Here is a 24,730-nt window from a genome sequence, read left to right on the forward strand (position 1 = left end):
ATGGTATAATTAATTGATCATTTAAAAATGTAAAACTAATAATTTCAAAGTGTCAAAGTTGTCTAACATTGTGTAAGTACTCACTTTAATACCAGCTAATAATATTGCCGACAATAGTAATATTTTTTTTTGAAGACTTATGGACTAAGGAAATATAGGTTTATTTGAAAACCAGTAAACAGTGCTTTTAGTCTGTTTGGCAGTGACAATATGTGATTCTGATGTTTTCTTATTTGGGACATTGCAGAGACAATATAAAAAGAGGTTTATCAAGGCTATTCTTTTCATATATGCTATATTCCCAAAAGGATAGGGTTGCTAAAATAGTGGTGGATAAGGTAGTTTTTTTAATACTAGATTTTCCTGAATTTGTTCTATGTGTGCCCTGGATTGCTTCTTTTGAAGAATCCAAAAAGCCGTCCTGATTCTCATGTGAACTAAAGTGATCTGGAGTCCTCAGCACAAGAAAGAGATGGACCTGTCCAGAGGAGGGACACAAAAGTGATCAGAGGGCTGGAACACCTATTGTATGAGGACAGGCTGAGAGAGTTGAGGTTGTTCAGCCTGGAGAAGAGGAGGCTCTGTGGAGACCTTATAGCAGCTTTCCAGTACCTAAAGGGGCCTTATAAGAAAGATGGAGACAGACTTTTAATAGGGCCTGTAGTGATAGGACAAGGGGTAATGGTTTTAAACTAAAAGACTGTAGACTCTGACTAGATATAAGGAAGAAATTTTTTTCTATGAAGGTGGTGACGTGCTGGCACAGGTTGCCCAGAGAGGTGGTAGATGCCCCATCCCTGGAAACATTCAAGGTCAGGCTGGACGGAACTCTGGGCAACCTGATCTAGTTGAAGGTGTCCATGCTTATTGCAGGGGGCTTTGGACTAGATGATTTTTAAAGGTCTTCCAACCCAAACCATTCTATGACTCTATGATTGTAAATACAAAATGGAAAGAAAATAGAATTATTTGTCCGATGCAAATAGATAGAGGACATATGACTAGACCTGGCAGAATGAAAGAACAAAGGTTAAAAACTGCCAGACACCAGCTGAAAGTCACTATACAGCTAACAAAAGGAGAGGTGAGAGAGCGGTAGTGCTGTCAACTGACCACATGGAAATTCTTTCCATATGTTAGTGGAGAGTTCAGTGAACCATAGGATAGCTTGATGAGGAATGCCTTTGGCTTAGATAAAATGGTGAAGAAGAGCTATTTTAATATCTTCAGGTTTGTATTCAAGTCTGTCTCTTGACAGAGACGAATAGAAGGCTTTTCAATGAGATCTCCTCCATTGCTTTTCCAATGCAAGCAAATGATAATTCATTTGTAAGTTGTCATAAAGATACAGTACAATGCATTTGTTCAAGGACCAGGTGTGGAAGCAGCGCCACTATTTGACTTTTCCCTTTGACAGATGACTGCAATTGAAGACTTGTCTGGGGCAAACATTACCTCATAATATATTTGGCACCAGCACAACTGGAAAGATTATAAAAGAAAATAGTAGCATGCTAAAATATGAAAAGGAAGAGAGTATTGTTTCCTTCATCTCAAATTCACAATTTGTCCATTAATGCAGTATAGATTGTCTGTCTGAGTAGCTTATTTAACTATTTTGTGTATGGAAACAGGTGATTATTGCTGTAAAAGGTTTGTCTGGCCATCTCTAACCATTTGAGTGAACAATTTCTTCTTATGTGATGATAGGCAACCTTATTTATCATGTTTGAGGAAGCTTAACAAAGTGGTCATGTTGTCATTTTGTGTACTAGCATACCAAGCTGCCACTTTCTTCCTGTTTTCTCAGGCCTAATTACCTGTGAGCTACTATTGAGCTAGTAGCAAGCTACGTTTAGAGTATTTTCTGTAGTAACACCTAGTAAGAAGGGGGCCTACCAGGTCCAAGATCCCTGGCAGTTGAGTCCACCCAGCAATCTGCTTCCAATTTTCTCACAAGCATTCCTGGTTTTGCTTTTCAGCCTTTGGGAACTTTATGGACCAGTTTTCCTTTTCCTCTCTGAAACAAATGTCAGCAAAGTCAAGATCCATAAACTCACTGTTGAAAAGTGAAAACAAAGTGCTGACTCAGCCACAGGGAGTTGGAACCAGGTTGCTCCCAGAACAGGTTTGTGTAGAAATAGCTGCTAGGATAGTTGGGAGGGCCTTATAAGTTTGTTTTTTATTGACATTTCCATATGGGCATCTGGCGTTGAGCTTTTGCATCATTGCTTGAGTTACACAGGCTGCATGAACTGTTCTGGGAACAGTTACCGGAATGGTAACTGTTGTTAAGACTGTTGACTTATTTGTGTGTTTTTGAATCGATATTGTCTAGTGTTAATTACTGTGTCCCTTTGCTCTGAAATGTGGTGGTGTTCACTTCTGGGAACTGTGCTGATATAACTACAAACTGGCAGGTACAGGCAAAGTGTGAGTGCTTTCTGGCTTGTATTTTGTTTTTCCTGATTACATCCTGAAGGTGAAATCAAAACTATTATTTGCTTTTAGAGAGTTGTATCTCTGAATTAGGTAGTGTTTTCTCTCTTGAAGACATGCCATGTACTGATATCCATTTACATCATCTCTGCAGTGAGAAATAAATCTAGCAAACAAAACTGGTTTCATTAGCCTTAACTTTATAAATTTTCCACACTAGGCAGTTATCTAGTTAACATATGGATTGTACAATAGATGATCCCAATGTGACTATGCTGTAAGCCACTTGAGGGATTCTGTTGCTGTGATCAATCACAAGAGCATTTGCTCTAGGGCCATGTGTTATTATTTAGAATATATACTGTTTATACTTCATAAAACTCCCTTATCACTCCTTATTTCATAAAATCAATTTATTGAAAGAAAGAGCCAGAAGATTCATTGTTTTTATAATAAAATATCTGACTTCACCTGCCAGAAGTAGCCAAATTGATTTTTAACGTCTGTTAATGATTTAACTTTCCCTTTTTACTGACGTCAATAAAAGGGTGTTACCACTCCCAGTCCTCAGTGAAAGGGTATTTTCAGTTTACAGAAAAATGTACTCCTTGTCTCTGCATTTATATATGCGTAATGTACACTATACTTTAATTGCTTACCCGTAAAATGTTAAAAATTTAGGTAGAGCCTAGATAACAGGAAAACTAGAGACTCTGAATGTGGTGCTGGGCAAGACGGCATAGAAAGGGGTTTCTTAATGATTCATATCTTACCTTTACTACTCTTCTTCTATTAATTATGAATACACAAAGTAAGACTTCACTCTGATTTCTGTATTTATCAGTACCCCTGATTATAATTCAGAGATCTTCAGATCAAGTACTGATTAACTTAAGCCCCAAGGAGATGCGTTTTTGAAAGAAAATCCATTTCAAAGAGAGTTGAAGTCGTTAATTTAATCAATGTTGTCTTATGCCTCATGGTATGTAATGGAAACGTAGGTACTGTTTTCCTCGTTTCTCAGTAAAAAACAACTTCCTAAAGCTATCATTAGCATCATGTGCTGTGTAAGGCTAGGTAGAATTTCAGCATTAATTTTGCTTGTGTGATAGGTTTTCTTTGTTCAAATGTGTTTTCCACTCTTATTAAAAGATGTCTAAATGTCTAATCTTCGTTATAAAGGGATGTGATTACCTTATATGTAAGATCTTATCAGTTAAACAAAATGCATCTTTGTTTACATGTTTTTGCTAAAAATTACTTGGTAAAAAGTTCCTATCATCTAACGTATTTTCACTTGTTGTCTAATGTTTGTTAGTCAAAACATTTTGTAGAAATTTCAGTTTACCAAGACTTCTGTTCTGATGGTTTTCCACATCCAGGATGGTTCTCTTGTTTCAGACTGAGAAAAAGAAAAAGAAGAGGACCCATTATGGAGTAGCCAGGAAGATGAGAAAGATGCAGTGAGGAGTTTGAATCTGTTTCTCTTACACTTCATTTGTAACCTGTCACCGATAATTATTATTACAAAGTCTTATGGTATGGTTCTTTGCTGTTGAAGAAGGAAGCTGGGATGGAAAGGTCATTTACTCTGCTTAATTCTCAAACAGGGGAAATTATTTTTATGCTCCCTGGTCTGTCAAAAGCAGGCAGGTTTATGCACCTTCTGGAAGATGTGAATTTTTTTCTGAAAGTGCCTATTTTTGTCTTTTTATTATACAGTAAGCTTAGGAAGACTGCCTTTCTAATTTAGCACATGTAGGTTAACTTCTGGCATCTTGGTGATTAACCACCCTAAATCTGTTGCCCAGTGACCGTGTGGGATGCCATAGCCTGATGGAGAGGGCACTGAGCTGCTTTGTAAGTCACAGGAATCTGAATCCAAGTACTTATTCCCATGTACTTTGTCTCAACTTGCTGTGGTTAAATTTCAAATGATCACGTTTTGGGTTCTTTTTTTTCCTGAGAGAAAAGAAAGAAAAATCTGAATTTTTTTAGATAACCGTTGGCATGAGGTATAATCATGAATACATTTTACCTGTTGTCTTAATTCCTTACAAGTGAAAGGTTCTTAACTCTCACTCTATTCAAAGCCTCAAATCAGATCTTTAAAAAAGAAAAAAATTATGTCTATATTCTGAATAATAATCAGTTCTCACTAATGCTTATTTATAATTTTGTTTTTACCTGTTAAAATTATGTTATCAGAATACAAGCTCTGGAGAGCCTAGCCTTTCAGTTACTTTGCTCTGGGCAGCAATGAAATGGTATATCCTTCTTTAAATCCTCTTGCTACAGCTTGAACAACGGGTAAGCAGAACTGGGTCGAGATAATCTTGATAGTTCAAATTCTTTTTTTTTTTTTTAAAAATGTTATATTCAAATGAAATATGGACCTCTTCATTTTCTTTCTTTTCTTTCCCCTATCCACCCTCTGAGAAAATCACTCCTTGAACCAAAGAAATCAGTGTTGAGATTGTCATCAGGAAACTGACCATTTCCGTAGTTCATTTATGCAGATGGTTATCTGTGTTAATGCTCATATTCATTTTTCAGCCTCAGGAGGAGAAGACTGTTCTTATTTTCTCAAGGTCTTGCTTAGACTCAGGTTAGTGATAGCTCAAGTAGTCTGTTGCCTAGTCTAACAAGAGCATGGATAGTTACAGCTATATAATTACATTTTACTCTGACAGAAACCACATTCTGTGGGCTGAGCTATTTTGGACAACAGAGTATATGACTGAGCTTGTGTGTTCTGAGATTACCGACCATGCCAGAAGCTTAATTATACCAGAGGGAAAGAAATTCCAAGGACAGTAGCAGTTCATAAAAACATGGCATGTAGACTGTGTCTAAGAGATTTCAAACCTGGTGGGAAGCACCAAAAGGTAATCAGGAGCCTTTATATGTGGAAATAGGTATGACAGATGTATGAAGATATTTTTCTATTAGGAAATCAGTGAACTCCGACAGGAATTAGAGGACAGGGGAAGCTTGGCAAAGACAGGTCACAGACAGTTTAAATAATTATTAGGCTTTTCTAATGCTTTGCGCGACCCAATAAATTGAATCAACTTGAGCTACTGGGTAGCTCAGTGTTACTGACTGAAACACCATTTCTTCAGTGAGACACCCAGGACCCAGCTAACTGTTACCTGATATGAATGAAAGTGTAGTTCCACAAGTTTTGTTGCTGGTTTCTCGAGAGTAGGGTAGGTCTGTTAAATCCCTTCTCTGAAAAGCCTGGCTATAGCTGGGGACTATATTTTGGCTTTATGTGGAGAAGCAACTTCAAACTGGCAGGACAAATATCTCTTATAGTGATGAATGTATGGTTCGGTCAAATCAAATGCTAAAGTTTCCTTATCCCTTAGGATCCGTACAGCTACTTTTTGATTACATGGCTAACATACGCCATTTTTCATCAAGAAGCTTGATTGCTCATATGGTGAGCAAATCCATGAATTGTAACTATATCACTCCAGAAAATTAATTTCAAAGCTGTGTATAGGTGGGAGAAGCACTTTGAATTTATGCTTGGGGGCCCACTGAAGTACTGTTGTGAGTTTTGGCTCGCAAGGTAGCAGCCTCTCCATTTGTTTGCATAATTGGATAAATATTCTTTCAGGGAGGTAACACAACTTACAACAGGAAGCTGAGCATCATGGAAAAAATTGCAGAGAAAAAGGACTTAGTTTAACCATTGACACAGGATTAAGAATGCACGGTTCACATTAGATCATAACACAAAGCATGCACTGCAATAAGTTATCTGTGAAATAGTTGTATTCTGCTTACAGTAAGTTCTGTACATAAAATGGCTTTCATAAAAGACAACTAAAATGTAAGAATGGATGTGAGAAACTTTAAAATAAAGTTCTCAAAAATATTAATTTTTTTGGCAAAAGAAAGAAAAGCAAAGAACTGATAATACAAGCTGACAAAATTTTTGATTCAAATCAGAACTGTGCCCTCAGCTTTGTGCTAGCAACTGGCTGTTAGATAAAATGTGAATGGAACATCCATGTCATCCACTGCAAGTGCAAAACTAGGCCTATAAAATAGACTGATTTATTGTGTTACTCTTTGATTGCTTAATTTGGTACTTGATTAGACGTTCTTACTACATGAAACACAAGTAGTACCTAATGCTGAGAGTGGAAAAACAATTCACATGCCCTAACCTTCTGTGGCATGTAAGGTGTACTGCATGTTGCACTTGAAATGAACAGAGCATGTAATCTCCATTGGCAAAAGAGAGACAAGCCAGTACAAGCAGGAGTCAGAAAGTTAAGAATGCAGTGATCTTTTAACATGGAGTAGTAATAATACATATTGTGTTTTCTTACCTGAGGTAATTAACCATTTGTTGCAATATTTTGACAGAGGTTCTAATTATATTCCACTGCATGTATGTCTTTTGTTTGAAAATGGAAGCAAAAGTTAAATTAATCACAGATCTTTTATTTTTTTTATATAGAATTTCTTAACACCCAGGTACACACTGAAATCACAAAATAGCAATGTAAGAGTGTTTTTTACTCAGGGATTTGATCCAAGCTCTGAAGAAGGGTGACTGTTTTGAGAACCTAAATAGAATTTGATCTCCAATGCAAGTTCTGTTAACAACCTAGCTGTGAAACTTCAATTAATACCTTGTGCAGTGAGCCTGAATAGGCTTGGGACAAGTGGATAAGACAAAAATCTGCAAAATATCAAAATTTTATTTTCAGAGGTGAAAATTTCTTACTAAGAATCAGTGAGGTCTGGGAGCATATGGATAGGACTGAATCGTTTATATAGTGCAGATTTTTTTCAGGCTAATCCCACTTTTTTATTTTTGCTTTAGAAACTCATCTGTTGTTTCATGGAATCATGCCAAAGTCCTTGTCAATTCAGTTTTTCCTTAACTTTTCCTCGTATTACACCTACCCTGTCCCATTCAGTTTGGTAGCTAACCATAAATAGTGTGGCAAACTGCTTACTGGCAATGGTAAGGTGTGACGCTTTTGTTTTTTCTAACATAATCTACCAGAGTCATGACTGCCACACTACTTACCATAAAAATAAAAGTATTCCTCTTGACTGGAGATAACTGCATTCTTAATTAAACTTCTCTGCCTTTCAGATGCAAAGGAAAGGGACTTCCATTTATACAGGCAGTTTGCTTAACTTCGATCCATTGATAGAGAGGTTCCAAGCACACTGCTGCATTCCACAAGTGCCTTTAGTTCCTAGTGGGTATTAAAAGGTATGGTGTGGCACTGGCTTTGTCCCTGTGAAGTTAGAGTATAACTCAAACTCAGATAGATATCAAAATGGGAATATATACCTGAAAGATACCTGCCTACCAAAAGCAAGCTCCTAATTAATTTCCCTTAACTGGCTGTATCTTACAGAAGTCTGATCTCTATTCTGTGTGACCTGAGTACTCTGCTTCAGTTCTTAAGCTCTATACCTCGCCATGGACTTGTTGAGCCCTAGTACTGATTCAAAAGGAAAAATGCTGTAGTTTAGGGAAGTAGACAGGACGAGTCCCAGGCTGACATCTTGTTGTTTTGATGTATGTGTTTTCCTTTCCTTTTCGTTTTTATGCACCTTTTAATTTTCATCAAGATCTGTCTCCAGCTATAGGGTGAAAACACTATTAAGGTTATGGTTCAGAAACATTGCAGGCTTTGCAGACTTAAATGTTTCTAGGTAAAACTGCTACCAACAATGGTAAAAAATTACTTTAATTTCCGTCTTCTTGTTCTGTAGATGACGATCTTTACATTTTGCAAAATAATTTCTAGGATTGGAATAAGCAGAATGAAAGGTGCTTGGGGACTGGAAAGGCATTACTGAGAGCAAATTCTTCAATAGTCAGATAAGAGTGGATGATTTGGTGATATCTAGCTCCCTTTGTCCTTCTTTCTCTTGGGACACAGATCAATGGGATATGCTATCTGTCAAATGCTGAAGGACAGAGCGTGCATCCTATGAATTCATCATTCTTTCAGACCTTTACTTTGATTACATGTGCAGAAAACTCTCCAGAATGAGATAGTTTGGAAGAAAGTCAGATAGTTTGTGGAAACATTACAAACTTCATGAATTAGCTGGTTTGTGTTGTGGGTTTTTTTGCAAGTAGTGACAGTGACAGGTTGCATGCTACATCTGATAAATTCCATGGACCAAATCCCTTCACAAGACTTGAAAAAGACTCCGTCTGAAGTATTAGCTGAAAAGGGACTGCTTGATTACCCATGTGGATCATGAAAATTGCAAAGAATGACTAATACTGAAACTAGGAAACGTAGTATGAAACAGAGGATCCTGAAAAGATTTTTCTTTAAAAAGCTGAGTAATATTGACTTTGTTATTTTTAAAATGAGATCTATGGATTTTCAGTGTTTCTTTTTTAAAAAAGCTTTGTTACATTAGCTTTGTGATTTCTTCTTAGTCAGTGTTGTGACTAGTAACATTAGGGCCAAGATCTAGTTGTTATGTACTAATAAAGGGGCAATATTCACAGCTTAAAATACCATTGATCCATTGTAAAATAGGACTAAAAAATGAAATCTATGGCAAACAGAAGATATATTCATGAAAAACAACAAAAAAAACAGGTCCTGCTTCTTAGTCTTTTCCCCATTCTTATATAATTTTAAACTGTATCACACACCCTGTTGGTTCATTATGACACGATATTCCCATGCTTCAAGAGTAACCTTTCACCTTTCTCTATCACCAAGAGAATCACACGTGCTAGAGTTTCAAAAAAGTTGGCTCTCCTTTCATAACAGAATATATTGTGGATTGGACTGCATCTTTGCTCATTTCCAAGGAGCTCCTAGATGAAAGGAGCTGGGGGGCAGTTAAACAGTAACCTTGATTTTGCCAGTTCTGAACCCAGTCTGTACCAGTGGAGTTTGCAGTATAAATCACAGCAGGCTTCTGTGAAGCTGGCTGGCTGCCATTTGCTCCAGAGACCTGGTAAGGAATTTGGGAATGAGTAAAACTTGTGAAAACCCTACCTGCACCACTTCTTCCCTGGTTACGCTCACTAGATCAAGAAGTAGGAGCACTATATTGTATCTGACATTAATTGGTTTTGTACCATTTCACAGAATCACAGAATGGTAGAGGCTGGAGAGGACCTTCAGAAGTAGACATTTGCATGTTCCATCTTAAAACTGATCTGTACATATTTAAGCAAGATGGATAAAAATTACAGAGGAAAAGAGTAAAACTGACTAGACTGTAGTAGATATGGTGCCAGAGAACTGTCACTTACACATACCCTGGTGGTATATTCCTCAATAACTGGATTACACTCAAAATTAAAAAATCATGTAGGACGTATTAAGAAGTGCTTCATTTCACTAGATGCAACAATTACAGTCAATCTCTGATGAAGCATATATTTTAGTTTTAAACCACAGTTCTGATCAGCTCCATAATTTACTGTGTACAGCTAGTTCTCTATAACTAGTAACAACTTTTAAAATTGAATTACACTTTTCAGTCAAATAGTAACTGATAGACATCTGGTAGTAAGACACGGATTCTCCAGCTTCTAAATCAGTGACTCCAAAATGTATGTATTTATTATGTCTTTCTAGTTATCTAAACGTAAATTTGAAATAATGTACAACACCAAGATTTCAGCGTTTTGGAGAAGATTAATGTAAAAATAGGTAAGGAAAAGAATAGCTCAACAGATTATTTAAAATGAACATTTTCTCCTTTTTGGAATTTTTAAGACTAATTTAAAAAAGAGAATACTAAGTATCTAAATGAGCTATTTAAGATTTAACCTCAGAGTATTTTATAACATGGGCTGCCTATAATAAAGGATTATGGGGACATACTAGTTCTAGGGCTAACATTAAAAAAAAAAAAGCCATGAAAAAAGAACTTGTCCCTACATTATTATTATGCACTTATTTTAGACTGCTCAGCAGAATGTTTAAGACTTCCATTGCCTCTGACCAGCTGCTGCTTAATGATTCCTCATCTGTAGAGACATCCCAGTGATGCAGAGGTAAATTAATTCAAGAACTGAGATTAAGTCCACTAATTTGTAATCTATTAATCTCAATTGTGAGACCATTTTTTCATTCCAGTTGAATGTATTGTAGAAATGACCTCTTGTTTCTGCATCCTTTAGTGTTTCCTGTATCCAACTGTAAATAAGGCCCTATAAAGTCTACAGTATTTTCTTGTATTTATACATACAAAGTACGTGAGTGAAAAGTGATTAATTTACATTACATAAACATACAAACTGATATTTGCAATCTCCAGTGAAGCAACCATGTAAATATAAATATACTATCTTATGTTAAATTTTCTGCCTTCTATGCACTACTATTAGTGTTACTTTGGAATTATAGAAGCAGGGAAGAGAGTAAAAGAAATATCCTTTGCAGTTAATTGCCTTTGCTGCACATGTCTTAGCATGTCCATTTAAAGCATCCAAATTCACATGTAATTTTTTTATGGATTTTCCTTTGAACTGAGGCATACTTGTGCTTTAACAGCCTAGTACTTTGGGAACAAATTGCCATCTTAAAATACATTTTATTTTCTGATAATAAGTGTTTAAGAAATGCTAATAGAACACGTGGCATTATTCTTGTTAGAACTTACTGTGAGAAAATAATATGTTTATGATCTGTTGTTATATATACTGCATTACTGCTAATTACTGCATATATTATTGCATATATATACTGCATTTATGCTTGACCTTTTTTAAAGAAAAATCCTTCAAATCTGAATAGTATGGTAAAGGTTAATAGCTTCCCCCCAACACACAGTTTTTGCTTTACTGAACAGTGACTTCGTGTTCATATTCCAGACATTTTTCCCTCAGGTAAATACAGAGGCCTTCACCCTGCTTCAGCGGGGTGGCTGTATAAAGCTTCAGAGGTGGCAATGTAGTGCCCAACACAGCAACGCCTCTCAAAAGAAATGTTGTGGAAGCATTTACTTGAGGAACAAGCAGTCCTTCAGTGAGACAAGCAGGGCCAGGAGGGCAGGAGGGACAACAGCCACAGAGGGCTGTAGAAGGGTGGATTCAGACATTGGTGTGCTGAGAGGAGTAACCTAACTCAGCACAGAGGTGTGGAGGCCCAACCTCATTGAAGCCAGAGGTCTTGTAAACTCTAGTCTTTGCAATAAGATGTGAATACAGTGTTGTAACTCCATTGGAAGTAGACTGATGCCCGCTTTTTAGAAATGGGTCTTACCATAATACTGCTAAAAGGCAGGTGAAGTTTCACCTTTGTCTGCAGATGTGGCTGACCTTTGAAAACATCTCTCTTGAGTAGGACCTGGCCCCTTGAAGTGCCACTGGACTCTAGTGATGTTGGGAATGGGTGACAGGGGGTAGAAAGGTCCGACTGTAAGTGACCAGGAAAGGCTAGGCTAGAGTAATCTCCTGGTAACCCTGCTACTGGCAAAATTATAGGATTCAGTAATACAGAAGGACAAACTAAATGGATAGTAAAATTTGCCAACAAAAAGTAAGTGTTTCACGGTAAACACCAGAGCAGGCGGGTTTCTAAACTGTAAAGGTACCATTAAAGGACAGTACCCAGGTTGTAAGTTTTAATCTTGATCACTAGGTGGACTCAGTAAAAACACTCTACCTGCAATACACAGCTATACCACCACATGAAGTGTGTTATAGGACCCTTTCTACTTGTAAGAAATTCTGCATTTTCTTACTGTGCTGCAAAAGGCTTTGTCTATCTGGTAGGTCAGTTACACCTATAAACATTTCTGTTTAAGCCTTTAAACCACATGAAAATATTTTAAATAAAACTTGTTTTCTATCGTGTTAGGTTGGGATTTTTCTATTAGTTGCCTGTAAGTTTCTGTAATATTAATACTTTAAGACTTTTGAATGACTATCTCTGGCTTCTTTTCACTTGATAATTTAAAAGTTTGACTTTGTTTTCTCAGTCTTGTGACAGGACAACTGAAACTAAGACTTCATTTAAGAAAAGAAGCTCTGACCACAGAGAAATCAAATTGATGTAAAAATTTTTCTATTTTCAGTTTTACCTGCTAGATATTTACCTGCAATATCTAGTGAGGCTTACCCTGGTGCTGGTCAGGAGGTGCAGAATTTAATCCTAACAGCGCATGTGGCTTCAATGGAGTTCATTTATCTCTTCTTCACTTTTTTTTTTTTGGCAAAGCTGGGCCTTACAGAAGGCTGTTCTTCTGCCCTGTAATCCTATCATGAAGGGCAAGATTAATCTGGAATATTCTGAATGTCAGTGCTGAAATACATCCCTCAGACATGCCATGAGACATCAAAGAAAGGTCACAATGTGATATAACATTTGAAAGTGAGAGTCCCATCAGATCTGCTACCAGATCCCTATTAAAAGTTTTATTTTCAAGGAACTAACTATACTGATGTCTAATTTACATTCCCTGTGGCCAACTTTTCAGTTACCTCCTGAATGCTGAATTATAACCCAGTCATAACTGAGATGTTGTTAAGGGAGAATGATGGTATGAATAAGTAAGCTATGCACGGATGCAAGGCATTTTTCAAGTCTGCTGATGTAGCCCACCCTTGTAACATAAACCAAAACATATTTAGACACTTCATATTCCCTTTACATATGTAATGACCTCTTTAAGGCAGAGAAATCTTGCTGGGGTTTCATCAGTGCAATCCATGTCAGCATTTTTGCAGTCAGATTGAGAGAGAAGCCAGAAGCGATCTGTCACCCTGAAATTTACCTCTGTAAAAAGTAACTATGAGTTTGGTAGCCCTGAATAAGTAATTTTATCAGTTAATATACACCTGTCATCCTCGACATAACTTTCAGAAAGTACTTGACCATGGTCTTGCTTCCTGGTTTAGTGTCATCTTCCATGCATACTTTCCAAAAGGTTCTGTTAAGTATAAAATATAGACATCTTCCCTCCTCAAAATAAGCTGTTGAAAGCTCAATTTAAAAATTCTATATCAAATTCTGAAAAGTTTTAATATTATTTCAAATCTATTCCACTGTAAACAGTTACTGGTTTTGAGAAAACTCATTCTGGAGTGAAGACGAGAGTATGAGCAGCTACGTGATAATGGATAGCACATGCGGCAATTAAAACCAGACTCAGTAACTTGCATGCTGGAATGCATTTCACTATTAGCTCCACTGTTTTAATACTCAGAATTGGGTCTCCACCAGACTCACTGAGTAGGAAAACCTAGTTCCTTACTGAAAACAAATAAGCCCCGAGGGTTTGCACTTCTCTGTGAATCAATGGGTTCTCTTGTCTCCACTATTTTCCCCAAGCAGTGCCTTTCACTTTAATATCTTGCCTCTGTAATGTCCTCTTCTTTTTATAGCACAAGTCTAGAAAGACTACATTTTAACACTTTATTATTGTTGTTTAGAGTTATTATCTTTTCTGTGAAGAGAGAATTTATATGATCCTGTATGTTTATCAACAGCAAGCCTCCTACTAAGGTTGCTTCACCGTTTTTATGATAGCCTTATCCACAACAGTATGAGAGTACGGCAGATTGTTTTAAATCACGCTGACAGTGTCTTTCTATATTAGGTCCATACTTCACTTGAGCTAAATGTGTGAAATGTGCCAGTGATCAGGGATATTAGCGGATCTGAATCTTGACTTTTTAGAGGTATACCTCCCCTGGTAGCGCCCACAGTCTTCTAAGCCCACTGTGATCTTCTCATTTGGTCACATAGGTGTAGAGGTTAGTTATAGACAAAGTTGCTTCTAGGGTTGTTTGTCAGTATAGTGAATAAAGCAAGTATCCTGTGGACAAGCACATAGTCTAACTAAAGACTACATTTTAATGGATTCTCACAAGGTCATAGGTTTAGAATACATCAACAACTTGTAAGTTTTGAGTGACCTGATTTCTGGATTCATGAGTCTGTGGCCAGGCACTGTCTGTGCTGGGTTTTAGCTTATGATCAGACACTTTCATAGGCTAAGGACAGAATGTGGCCCTTTGGTTTTGCAACGTTTTCAGAAGAACATTAAACAAAATGTATCCTAAAACTGTAAAGTATTAGTTCAGTCTTAAGATATTTCATCTTTGCAGTACAGTCCATCACAATTTAAAGATCGTTTTTATTTTTGAATAATTACCCCCAATGTAGAGACTTGCTGTCAAATCCCAATGTAAATATCAATACTATGTAAAAAAAAATATTTACGGGGAGTGCACAAAGGATGAGAAGAGAGAAGATGTCATTTTCAAGTGCTAATGCAGAGTTGAACTAATCCCTTTATGCTGTGATGATACAATTGTAAATAACCTGTGTGACAGCATCTGCCAATAAATTGATAGCATCTTTGACTAACTCAACCATAATTCTCCTTGTTTCGTTACATGCAATATCATAACATCCTTGAGGTCCCACCATGCTCATCATGTGTGCACAGCATCCCTGAATTTCATGTTGTCTATGCAAAGTGTGGAGAGCCGGGACAGGTTGGTGTTGTTAGATGGATAGGTGTCACTTTCTCTTCATAACTGGTGGATTTACAAACATCTGTTGGCTGATAACCTGTTCAGATTTATTTGCAGTAGATGTTGATGAATCAAAGCTTTTTGAGAACATCAGCTATAGGCTCTCTTGAATCTTTATGCCTTGCTTAGCATTTTCCCCAATTTAGCAGCCATTAGTAAGATGAACTGCTGTAATTTCTGAGATTGAATTGTAGATCGCACTGTATTGATTGCATTTTTTCAATATCCTCATTCTGGAACATGTTTGATAATCTGTGTTTTGGGTTCTTTTAAAATTATTTTTTTATTTTAATCATATTTTAATACCATTTTCATCCAAGTAACTGAAATATTTAAACATGGAGAATTATCCCAATATCTAGGATTACTGTTACAGCTATTCTTCCTTTGGGTCCTACACACCTTCCCCCCATGCCAATTCAAAATATGTTTAGAATTAATTTATAGTGTTCAGCTTCAGTGCTAAGTGTTAGAAAGTTGGCTAATTGCAACATTCTGGGTCTAGGGTATGACACTTAAGTGTTCAGAGCTAAGTAGCCTAAATAGAAATGTTGTGGTATTCTTCTAAGCTATTGAGAAGTCGCACCTTTCATTTCATTAATGACCATCTTGTTTTTCAAAAATAGCAGTGACAGTTAGAATAGTGATCTTTTTGTCTGTAAAGTTGGTAAACTTGATGTGGTCCTTAAGGTAAAAACTTTGTGATGCCATTTTCACTGTCACTTGAAAATAGTCCATGTTGTATACTTTTAAAATACCAAAATACCAACAGCATTATGTAATTCCTCATGTGTATAGTCACCAGAGATTTTATAAACTATCTCTTTTTGAAGAAAAAAAAATATATATGTTTTGAGATGAAGTACAATTTCAGGGGCCATATAAAAGCCTACTAAAATATGTAAGTTAATAAAAAAGGAAAATATACAGGTGAAGACAGTGTTTTTTGTTTAAAATCCTGGGATCAGAATGGAAATGAGAGTCCATTCTTATCTCTAACAGAGACCTTCCACGCAGCTTAGGCTTCTTTGTCTTTCCCTTTGTTCTGCCATTTATCCATCTCTAAAATCAGATTGGTACTTAAAAAAGAGCTTGGCTTTCTGACCTCTACTGTATGTATGCAGAGTGGAAAGCACAATAGAATCTTGACTGTGGTAATTCTCAAACTTGGAAATAACCATGAAAAAAAAAAACGTTTTAAAAAACTCATTACAACTCAGAAGAATTTGTGCTGAGAGAAAGAACAGCCAACGACTTCATCAGTTATTATCACCCTTCAAACTGAATTATCTTTTAAAAAATGGTAAGTTGTGTATATATTCTGCAATGACACATTTGAGATTATAATTTTTCCTTTTCTTTTGTATGTTGTTTTTGGCAGATTAGTTTGGGTGACATCCTGATCCCGTGAACATTTTTGATAAAATCCTTGACAATTTGAGTGACAGTAGACTTTCAGTCAGGTTGCCATCTCACTAGGGCATAAGAACCTACAGACTACTGAACACAACAATCCATCAAACCCAGAGTTTTGATCTGTAACGTTAGGCAATAATGAGTGCCAAGACATTTTAGGCATGCAATAAAAATAGGCTTCTAGCACTTTGTGGCTGTGGATCTCCATGTGCCTTGCTGGTGAATTATCTTATGAATATGACTAACAATTCTTTGAATCTATCTGTGTGTTTGACATCCACAGTATCTCTGCAGTGGCAGTAGCAGCATTTTTAGTTAAGTGTAAAGTAAAAGCAAAATACACCTGCACACGTGTACTTATATTTGTTTCTTAATAATAGATGATGGCTGTAGTCAGTTTTCAGTGTGTAGTTCCCTTGCAAGCTTCCAAGGTGTGGTAGAAACTCTTAAAATCATTCCTAGACATTTCAGCTGGTCTGTAGTCAGCCTCCTCACCTCACCCTCCAAAACAACCAGCAAAGGAAGTGCTCCCCAAAGCTTGAACTCACAGAGCAGCTTGCACATGGCTTACACAAACATGGGAACAATCAATCACACCAAAGGTGAGGAGGGCCATTTAGTATAAGTAATGCACTGATTATTCACAGTTTGTTCTGCATAAGGTTTTAAAGAAAATCAGGGACATTTACAGGAGTTAAAAGCTAAAGAAAATAAGTGAGCTATATTTTTCTCCTACAGCTACAATGGGAACAGAATTTGATCTCTTACTGAAATTGATTACCTTAGGGCTTCTTCCTTGCTCTGCCTGCAATGTTGGTGTGTGGGAATGGTCATGTGACAATACTGGCAGAAGTGGATGAGACCTGTGAAACAAGAAGATTGAGTGATGGTGAAATAACTGTCAACCCAACCCATTAAGGGTTTAATTCCACCCAAGCACCATGGGTACTTGGTTATATGACTATCATAGAGGAACTTGATACTTAAACCAGAAAATTAATTTAAAAAATTACCTTTTCTTAAATCTTCATCCAGTTTTATGCTTGCTGTCTTATATGTTATTATGTTATTTCCTTGTTATAATGTTATATTTACACCTCAATTGTAAGCATACCCACAAAAACTTGCACCTAATCAACAGGGATAGTATCCGAGGTATGTTAGCACATTTTTATCTGCACAGGTCAGAGTAAAGTAAGTGCTGGCAAGATGCCCAGTGTGGCAGTTTTGCTGCCATTGGAAATATAGACCAAGGCAGGGCTAGGCTGTAACTTCAAAATAGGAAGTTTTGCAATAGGACTGGCAATTCAAGTTGGGTCTGGGCACAGAGATGTAGAAATGGAGTTTACATATATATTTGTCAGCTTTTTTGGAAGTGCTTTGAAGTTCCAGAAAGTGAAACCACAGTTTACATAGCATCTTCTGTATAAATAACACATCCTGTTTATAGAAGTGCTCTCTGTGGGCTCCTATTATTTTACGTGTGGGACCATGCATGGTCATACATGATACTGTAGTTTAGGATTTTAAGAAAGCACAAGTTAAATGCATAAAGCTAAAGACTGTAGTGTGGTCTTTTATACATGAATATATATATTTGGAAGCATAATTAAGATTGTAGGAGTCTTAGCTTTGGTACATCTCTTGACTCTTGTTTCATATAGTTTTTTCATGTAGGATACATGGATCACCGGTAGTCTCCATGTAGTCCTCCCAGGAGGGAAAATAAAATTAGGTCATGTTTTAAAAAAATGATAATGACCTCAGTGCAAGGCATATGGAGAGGAAGGAAGAATTAATGATTACATCATCTGCTAGTGATAGTGCAACATTAGTGAAAAGAATTATTGTTATTTGTGACATTATAACAGAGTATCTTAGAAAACATCTTGGATAATTCTCTGTCTGAAACTATGTGAATTTTGATTTGTTTATAGTTTATATTCCTTTAATGACCTCAAGGTCAGGGTAGATGCAAACATTCAAATCTTTGGATTTTTTATTCCGATTTTTATATAAGACAGACATCATCTACCTGCTGTGTGCATAGTGATATCTGTTTAACAGTATGCATTCCTGATACTGCAAGCAATAAGGAGGTAGTCTGTCTTCCCAAAAACACAGCAGTATTGCTAGTTATCATGATTTTATGATTTTAGTCACAATTCTCTTGGGATTTGATGTTTTCCTCTTCCTTTTCCTTTTCCATTTTTTTTTAAGCTCCCCCTTGTGGAAGTGTGTGAATGTGAGATTCTCACCTTCCACTTGGAAAAAAAAATGGTTTTCCAATTGTTCTGACTTTGGAGAAAATATTGAATACATGAATTCCAGTGATTTCAGTGAAGGTGAGCAAATAAAAAAGAATCTCATAATACTTTTACAACTTCATTCCTGGAGACCTGGAATTAAATTTTTGATGACTTGGGGTGACCATTACTGAGATCTGGTTTGTTGCATCTACCCACACTGGAAATTGAATAGGATGCTTCTGCTAACATTGACTTTTGTGTGAAGCGTTACAGACCTTTCTATGTGTAAAATGTAGGGGCAGATCTCTGCTACGTTTCATAGGCAGGTTGGTCATTGGTCATAGGAAAGATGACTATGTTGAGGCTTTTCTGTATGAAATAGAAATTGAGGTAAAATACCCAGAATATCTGTTGGACATCTAGAGATTGTGTTTAAGTCTTTCTGAAAAGTTCATGGCTATTCCAACTTGCTTAGCTAGACTAAAGCTGTTAATCTAAAACTGTTAACTAACTGTTAATCCATGGAACAATGATTTCTTCAGCCAGAGGCAGAGCTCCAGGTAGAGTTACCTCTTGCTGTTAAAAGTATTGGCCATCCAAGGCAATTGCTTCTCATCTGGCACTTCCTCTTCTTTCTCCATGAATTCAGTAGCAATTGTGAGAGAGAAAACCAGACTACTGGTTACTGTGTGGTAACACATTTCAAACAGTTTTGGATAAAATACTACAGAAGCCTGTCATTCAGAGTTACTCAGGGTTATGCTCTGATGGACAAAATCTTTTAGCTCTGGAGTGCAGCCATGAGATAATATTGGTATAAAACATGCTTGAGTATGCTCAGATGTTTCTGTCAATGGAGAATTTCCTTCTGTATTGTAAGCACTGTAGATTTCAGTGGTGTGGCCCAGCCAGGGGAGTCATTGCTAAGCTGTTGCTTTAGTCTTGTTTCTGCCTGGCTTGCAGGAAAGAAAACAGAACCTTTGCTTCTGAATGTCTTTTTCAAATGTTTACCACCAGATAGTACCTTGTTTTCTCATTTTGGGTGATCATAGTTCTAACTGTTTGGGAAATTTTTGAACAGTATATATGGTGCTTTTTTTTTTTCTTGTGAGAAAACGTAGATTCATCAAAACTGAAACAAGAAAAACTCAGCTTCTATAAGTTTTTGATCAAGCTCTAAGCGTATTTCAAAAATTTCAGAATAAATGTGGTTGTTCTGTTTTATAACAGCCTTTTGTTTTGAAATGTCACTTATATGTTAAAAAAATAGCAAATTAAAATTAATTTTTAAGTTATGCTAATGAAAAATGATAACCTCAAACTTATATTAAAAAATTATTCACCATGTTACATATTTAAGTAATAAATTATAATAATCATTTAGATTTATAAAATAACATGAATATTCTCTGGTAATTTCCAGTCCACAAGGCCAGGCTTCTGTTTATGGGTAGTAGGTATTCTTACGACTTTATCAGTTTAGAGAGCTACCTACTATTAAAACTTAGACAGATGTTTATAATTGAAGTCAAACAATCTATTTTTATTTCACTTATTAAAATAAGTTTCTGAAAGCATTTGTCATGAGGTAAAATGTTTCCTTAATTCCTCACATTGTTTTTGCAATTCACTCAGAATTTTTTTCAAATTTTCCATATCTATTTTGAAGTACAGATGCCAGAACTGAGTTAAGTGGTCTCATCAGTGCTCTAAATATATGATATTACAACAAACATCTCTAAATTGTTAATACATTGTCCATAAATGGAGATTTGGTATTTCTAGTGCTTTTAAAACAGAAAAGCGCATGCAAAACACCTTGGTTAACAATTCACAAGTAATACTGACAGTGACAAAATCACATATATAGAATCTCTTAACTAGAGAACAAAATCCCTTAAACTGCTTATGGATGTGAAGAATTTATTTTGTCTGTTAGGTAAAATATGTGTAAGTCAAGGAGCAGTTAAAAATATGCTAACTTTTGTACTTGTAGACATTCAGTATTGTGGGGTACAGTTTAAATATCAGTAGAGGTTTAAGCTAATACTGAGATTGGGTAGTTCTTTAGTTTGAATGGTGCTGATTGCATGCATTAAGTAGTGTTATTGCTTTAGATCACTGGTGATGAGCACTACGATGTATCTGTACATACACAATGCAGTTCAGGTACAACTTAAGGTAACTACATTTGTTCAGTATTTGAAACTCTTGAGATTTATGGCAAATTTAATAGGCCAATGGCCATTCTACCCCTTCATAGCTTGTGTTCTTCTGTTGGTGTATGTTTTGTCTTCCATATACTTTCAACTACAGTGGTTGGTATAAATATGATGGGATATCTGCTGATGGGTTTAACACAGTTCACAGAAAATATTAAGCCTAGTGAATTAATGGTGACTTTTTCATTGCCAGATTAAGTTAAAGAAACTGCTCAATAAACTGCTTAATTATAAAGTGGCATTATTTCCTGCTCTTACCTTTCCTGGTGTTCCTTTCTAGAGAACACCATAATTCATCTTTCATGGAATCTGGACCTGTGGAAATTTTCTGTTAAATCTGAGAAAAGACAGAATAAAATAATAAAATTATTTATTTTATTTAAATTGCAGTGCTGGTAGGGTGGGGCCATTAATTAATTTCACAGATTTTGTGACATTCTTTGGATTGTACCATAAATTCTTTGCAATATCAAAATTATTCTGTGGTCATGGATCTCTCTTCAGTTAAAGGTGGCTAAAGCTGTTTCTAGTCTGTTGTCCTGAAATACTGAGCTCTCAGTTTAGTTGACAGGACCTTTCTTGTTTCATGGTCTGCATGAAGTCAAAATGTGTGTTAGTAGAGCTAACATACTTAAAAAAAAAGGGGAGGGGAAGGACAAACGTGTAATAGGAAAAGCATGTATCTACTAGATGAAGTTTGAGTTTGACCCTTTTTACTGGGTGATGGATAAATACAGCTTTGTTTTATGGACTCATCTGTACATATAGAGTACTTCACTGCAGTGCAGAGAACTTTTTACCCTGGCAAATAAGAAATATTCACAAAGTGCCTAGTGCTGTAAGAATTTGGGGTTTTTCAGCATGTGACAGTAACTAACCTGCAAATGTTCACTGGAAAATTTTGTGTGAACTGGGAAATATTTCTTCTTACGAGCATGGTGCATACCACTGTACCTTGTTTGTTGTGCAATTACCTCTGAGGTGGAGGTCAAAAATAATCCCAAGCCAAACAGGTTGAATTTCCCTGAGTTTATGCATGACAGTCGGGTTTGTAGCTGTGGAGAAACAACAGCTTGGCACCGTTGCCATTTTCACCAGACTTGAGGACAAAGATAAAAGGGAACACCAAGCCGGGAGAAAACTGTCATCCTCTCTTCCCCTTCTAGCCTAAATAAGAGATGTGTTTGGTGTCACTGAAAGCTGCTACGCAGCTTCTCAGCATAAAGGCCGAATTTGTGCTGCAAGCAGGATACTTCTGCTTCAACCAGGGAAGGTCCAATTGACAGAAGCTGGCATTAGAAACTAAGGGCTGAACAGAATACATGCATAGTGGCCAAACGGACGTTTTATCCTTGGCTCAGCTTTTTGTGTTTACGGTAATTAATATGTATGATATTTTCAGACTTTTTTTTATAGCTTGCTTTAATCAAAGATCCCAGGAGTGGAAACATAGATGGGTGTCAAAAAATGTTGCTATTCTCAAATCAACCACAAAGTCAAAGTTAGAGATGGCCTTGCTGCCAGTGGGCAGAGATGCAGTATGCATGGTGGAAACCACTGCCAACCCTGACTGAAAATTAGAAGACTGTATTGCACTTGGAAGAGACTGAGAGAAACAAACACTTAGTTTCTCCTGCAGTGGTGCCAGTTGCCAAAGGTATGAATTTTAAAAGTTATCTTAAAAATTTTGGCCTATCAGCTCACCATGCTACCTTACTAGCCCACTTCAAAAACCTTTCATTGATTTAGATCCTGAGAATTGGATACCTTTATGATTTTTTTTTCCTCTTTACCAGTATAGCAGTGACAGATCTATGGTGGAACAAGCTTTTCTTGCACTTTTTAATGTTTTTGCACAGTGAGATGCTTCACAAGACATGAGCCTTACTTGCCTAATACATGGGTTTACATGAACACATGTATAACATCCTCAATGTTGTTTGTATTTTCTCCATGGTTCAGTTGAAAATCTTTGAGAGTTGTTTCAGAAAATGTTGATATTTAGTGAGCTTCCTCAAAAAATCTGGATCCATAAATAGTTTATCAATGGATTGGAATTTTTCAGTTGCAATTCGCGAATGGGTATATTTGTACTTAAGCAGCCTACTGCTAGGGTAAGGTTGCCATACCTTCTCAGCAGAGAACTGAGGATGCAGCTTTGTTACTGCATGGATGTCACCACTTTGAATTGGCTGAACCACCATCTTATCACAGAATCACAGAGTCACAGAATGGTTGAAGTTGGAAGGGACCTCTGGAGGTCATCTTGTCCAACCCTTTCCTGCTCAGGCGGGGTCACTCAGACCTTATTACTCATGACCATGTGCAGGTGGCTTTTGCATATCTCCAAGGCTAGAGATTCCATAACCTTCCTGGACAACCTGTGCCAGTGATCACCCTCACAGTGAAACAGAGTTTCCTGATGTTCAGAGTCTCTTCTGTTTCAGTTTGTGCCTGTTGCTTCTGGTCTTGTCACTGGGGTCCCTGGGAAAGAGCTTCCCTTCGGATATTTGTATACATTGATGAGATCCCCTATGAGCCTTTAGTTCTCAAGCTGAGCAGTCTCAGCTCTCTCAACCTTTCCTCCAGTCCCTTCATCATCTCAGTGGCCCATCACTGGACTCTTCAGTATGTCCCTATCTCTCTTGTACCCAGAACTGGACACAGCACTCCGTATGTGGTCTCACCAGTGCTGAGTAGAGGGGAAGCCTTGATTGCTGTCAGCACTTCTAATGCAGCCTAGGATACCACTTGCCTTATTTGCCACAAGAACACTTCACTGGCTTGTGTTTAACTTGGTGTCCATCAAGACTTCCATGTTCTTTTCTGCAAAGCCGGTTTGCAGCCAGCTGTTCTCTGGCGTACACTGATTCATGGCATTATTCCTCCCCACGTGCAGGACTTTGCAGTTCTATTTGTTAAATTGCATGAAGTTTCTGTCAGCCTATTTCTCCAGTCTGCTGTAGTTGCTCTCATGAGTCATGAAGTAAGTATTGTATGAATCATTGACTCAGTTGACACTGCAATATATTGCTATTCATCTATTAATTGCAGTTAAACTCTTGCTCTACCACAAGAGTTTCCTGACCGCTACAGCATTAATGGACCATACCTAAGTACAGGACTTATTTTTACTAACTGTTAAATAAAATAAACGCTCAAGTCCAGTCTACCTGTTCTGGAATAGAGTCCAAGTTTAGTTTTGGTGGCTTTTTGTTTGTTTGTTTGGTTGGTTGGTTTGGGTTGGGGTTTGTTTGTTTGGGTTTTTGGGTTTTTTTTTAGTGCTATTTGTTTCTGGGGTTAATTTTGTAGGAAAGCTGAATGAACAATATGACACAAATTAGTAAATAAGTCTTTTCTGTCTGTCTTATACCTTCTCTTCTTGAGTTACCTGACCTTCCTTTATATTTGCCTATATCCTCTGCATTAGGAAAAGAGATCTGTATAGAATTTCCTCCCCTTTCTTTTGTGATTTCATCTTTGACCAAAATTTCCTCTTGGCCTTCTTACTGTGGTTTACAAGGTATAACACATAAACAAGAAAGCATTCTGGCCCAGATTTCATAGCCTAACAGTAGAATCACTGTCAGTACATAGTTATGGTGTGTGAATAAGTGCCAAGTGAATAATACTATTGTAGGGATCACAGCTGTTGAATTTTACAGAAAATGAGGCTTTGAATTTAACTCTTTCACAGTTCTTGCAACTGGAGATAAGCTTGGGAGGACTTTCCTATGCAAAAGACACGGCTGGCAGGGAAGCACGTGGGGGGTGTGTGTATGTGTATGGTAGTACACTGTAGAAGGATGGGAGCTGCTGATACTAAACAGTCTGCTTGAAAAAAATACTCCTTACCTGAGCTGTTAGAGGTAGCGTTACAGCAC

At 37.0% G+C, this 24,730-nt stretch overlaps 1 protein-coding gene across 1 annotated transcript in view; it reads left to right on the forward strand.

The window, feature by feature from the left end:
* Window positions 1–1,996: 1,996 nt before the first annotated feature.
* Window positions 1,997–24,730, forward strand: part of ADAMTSL1 (ADAMTS like 1) — a 425,741-nt gene continuing 403,007 nt past the window's right edge. Inside the window, exon 1 of the mRNA XM_074166017.1 lies at window positions 1,997–2,128. Within this exon, the coding sequence (XP_074022118.1) occupies window positions 1,997–2,128 (132 nt within the window). The remainder of the gene's footprint in view (window positions 2,129–24,730) is intronic.

The sequence above is a fragment of the Numenius arquata genome, chromosome Z (assembly GCF_964106895.1).
Source record: "Numenius arquata chromosome Z, bNumArq3.hap1.1, whole genome shotgun sequence".
NCBI classification, from domain to species: domain Eukaryota; kingdom Metazoa; phylum Chordata; class Aves; order Charadriiformes; family Scolopacidae; genus Numenius; species Numenius arquata.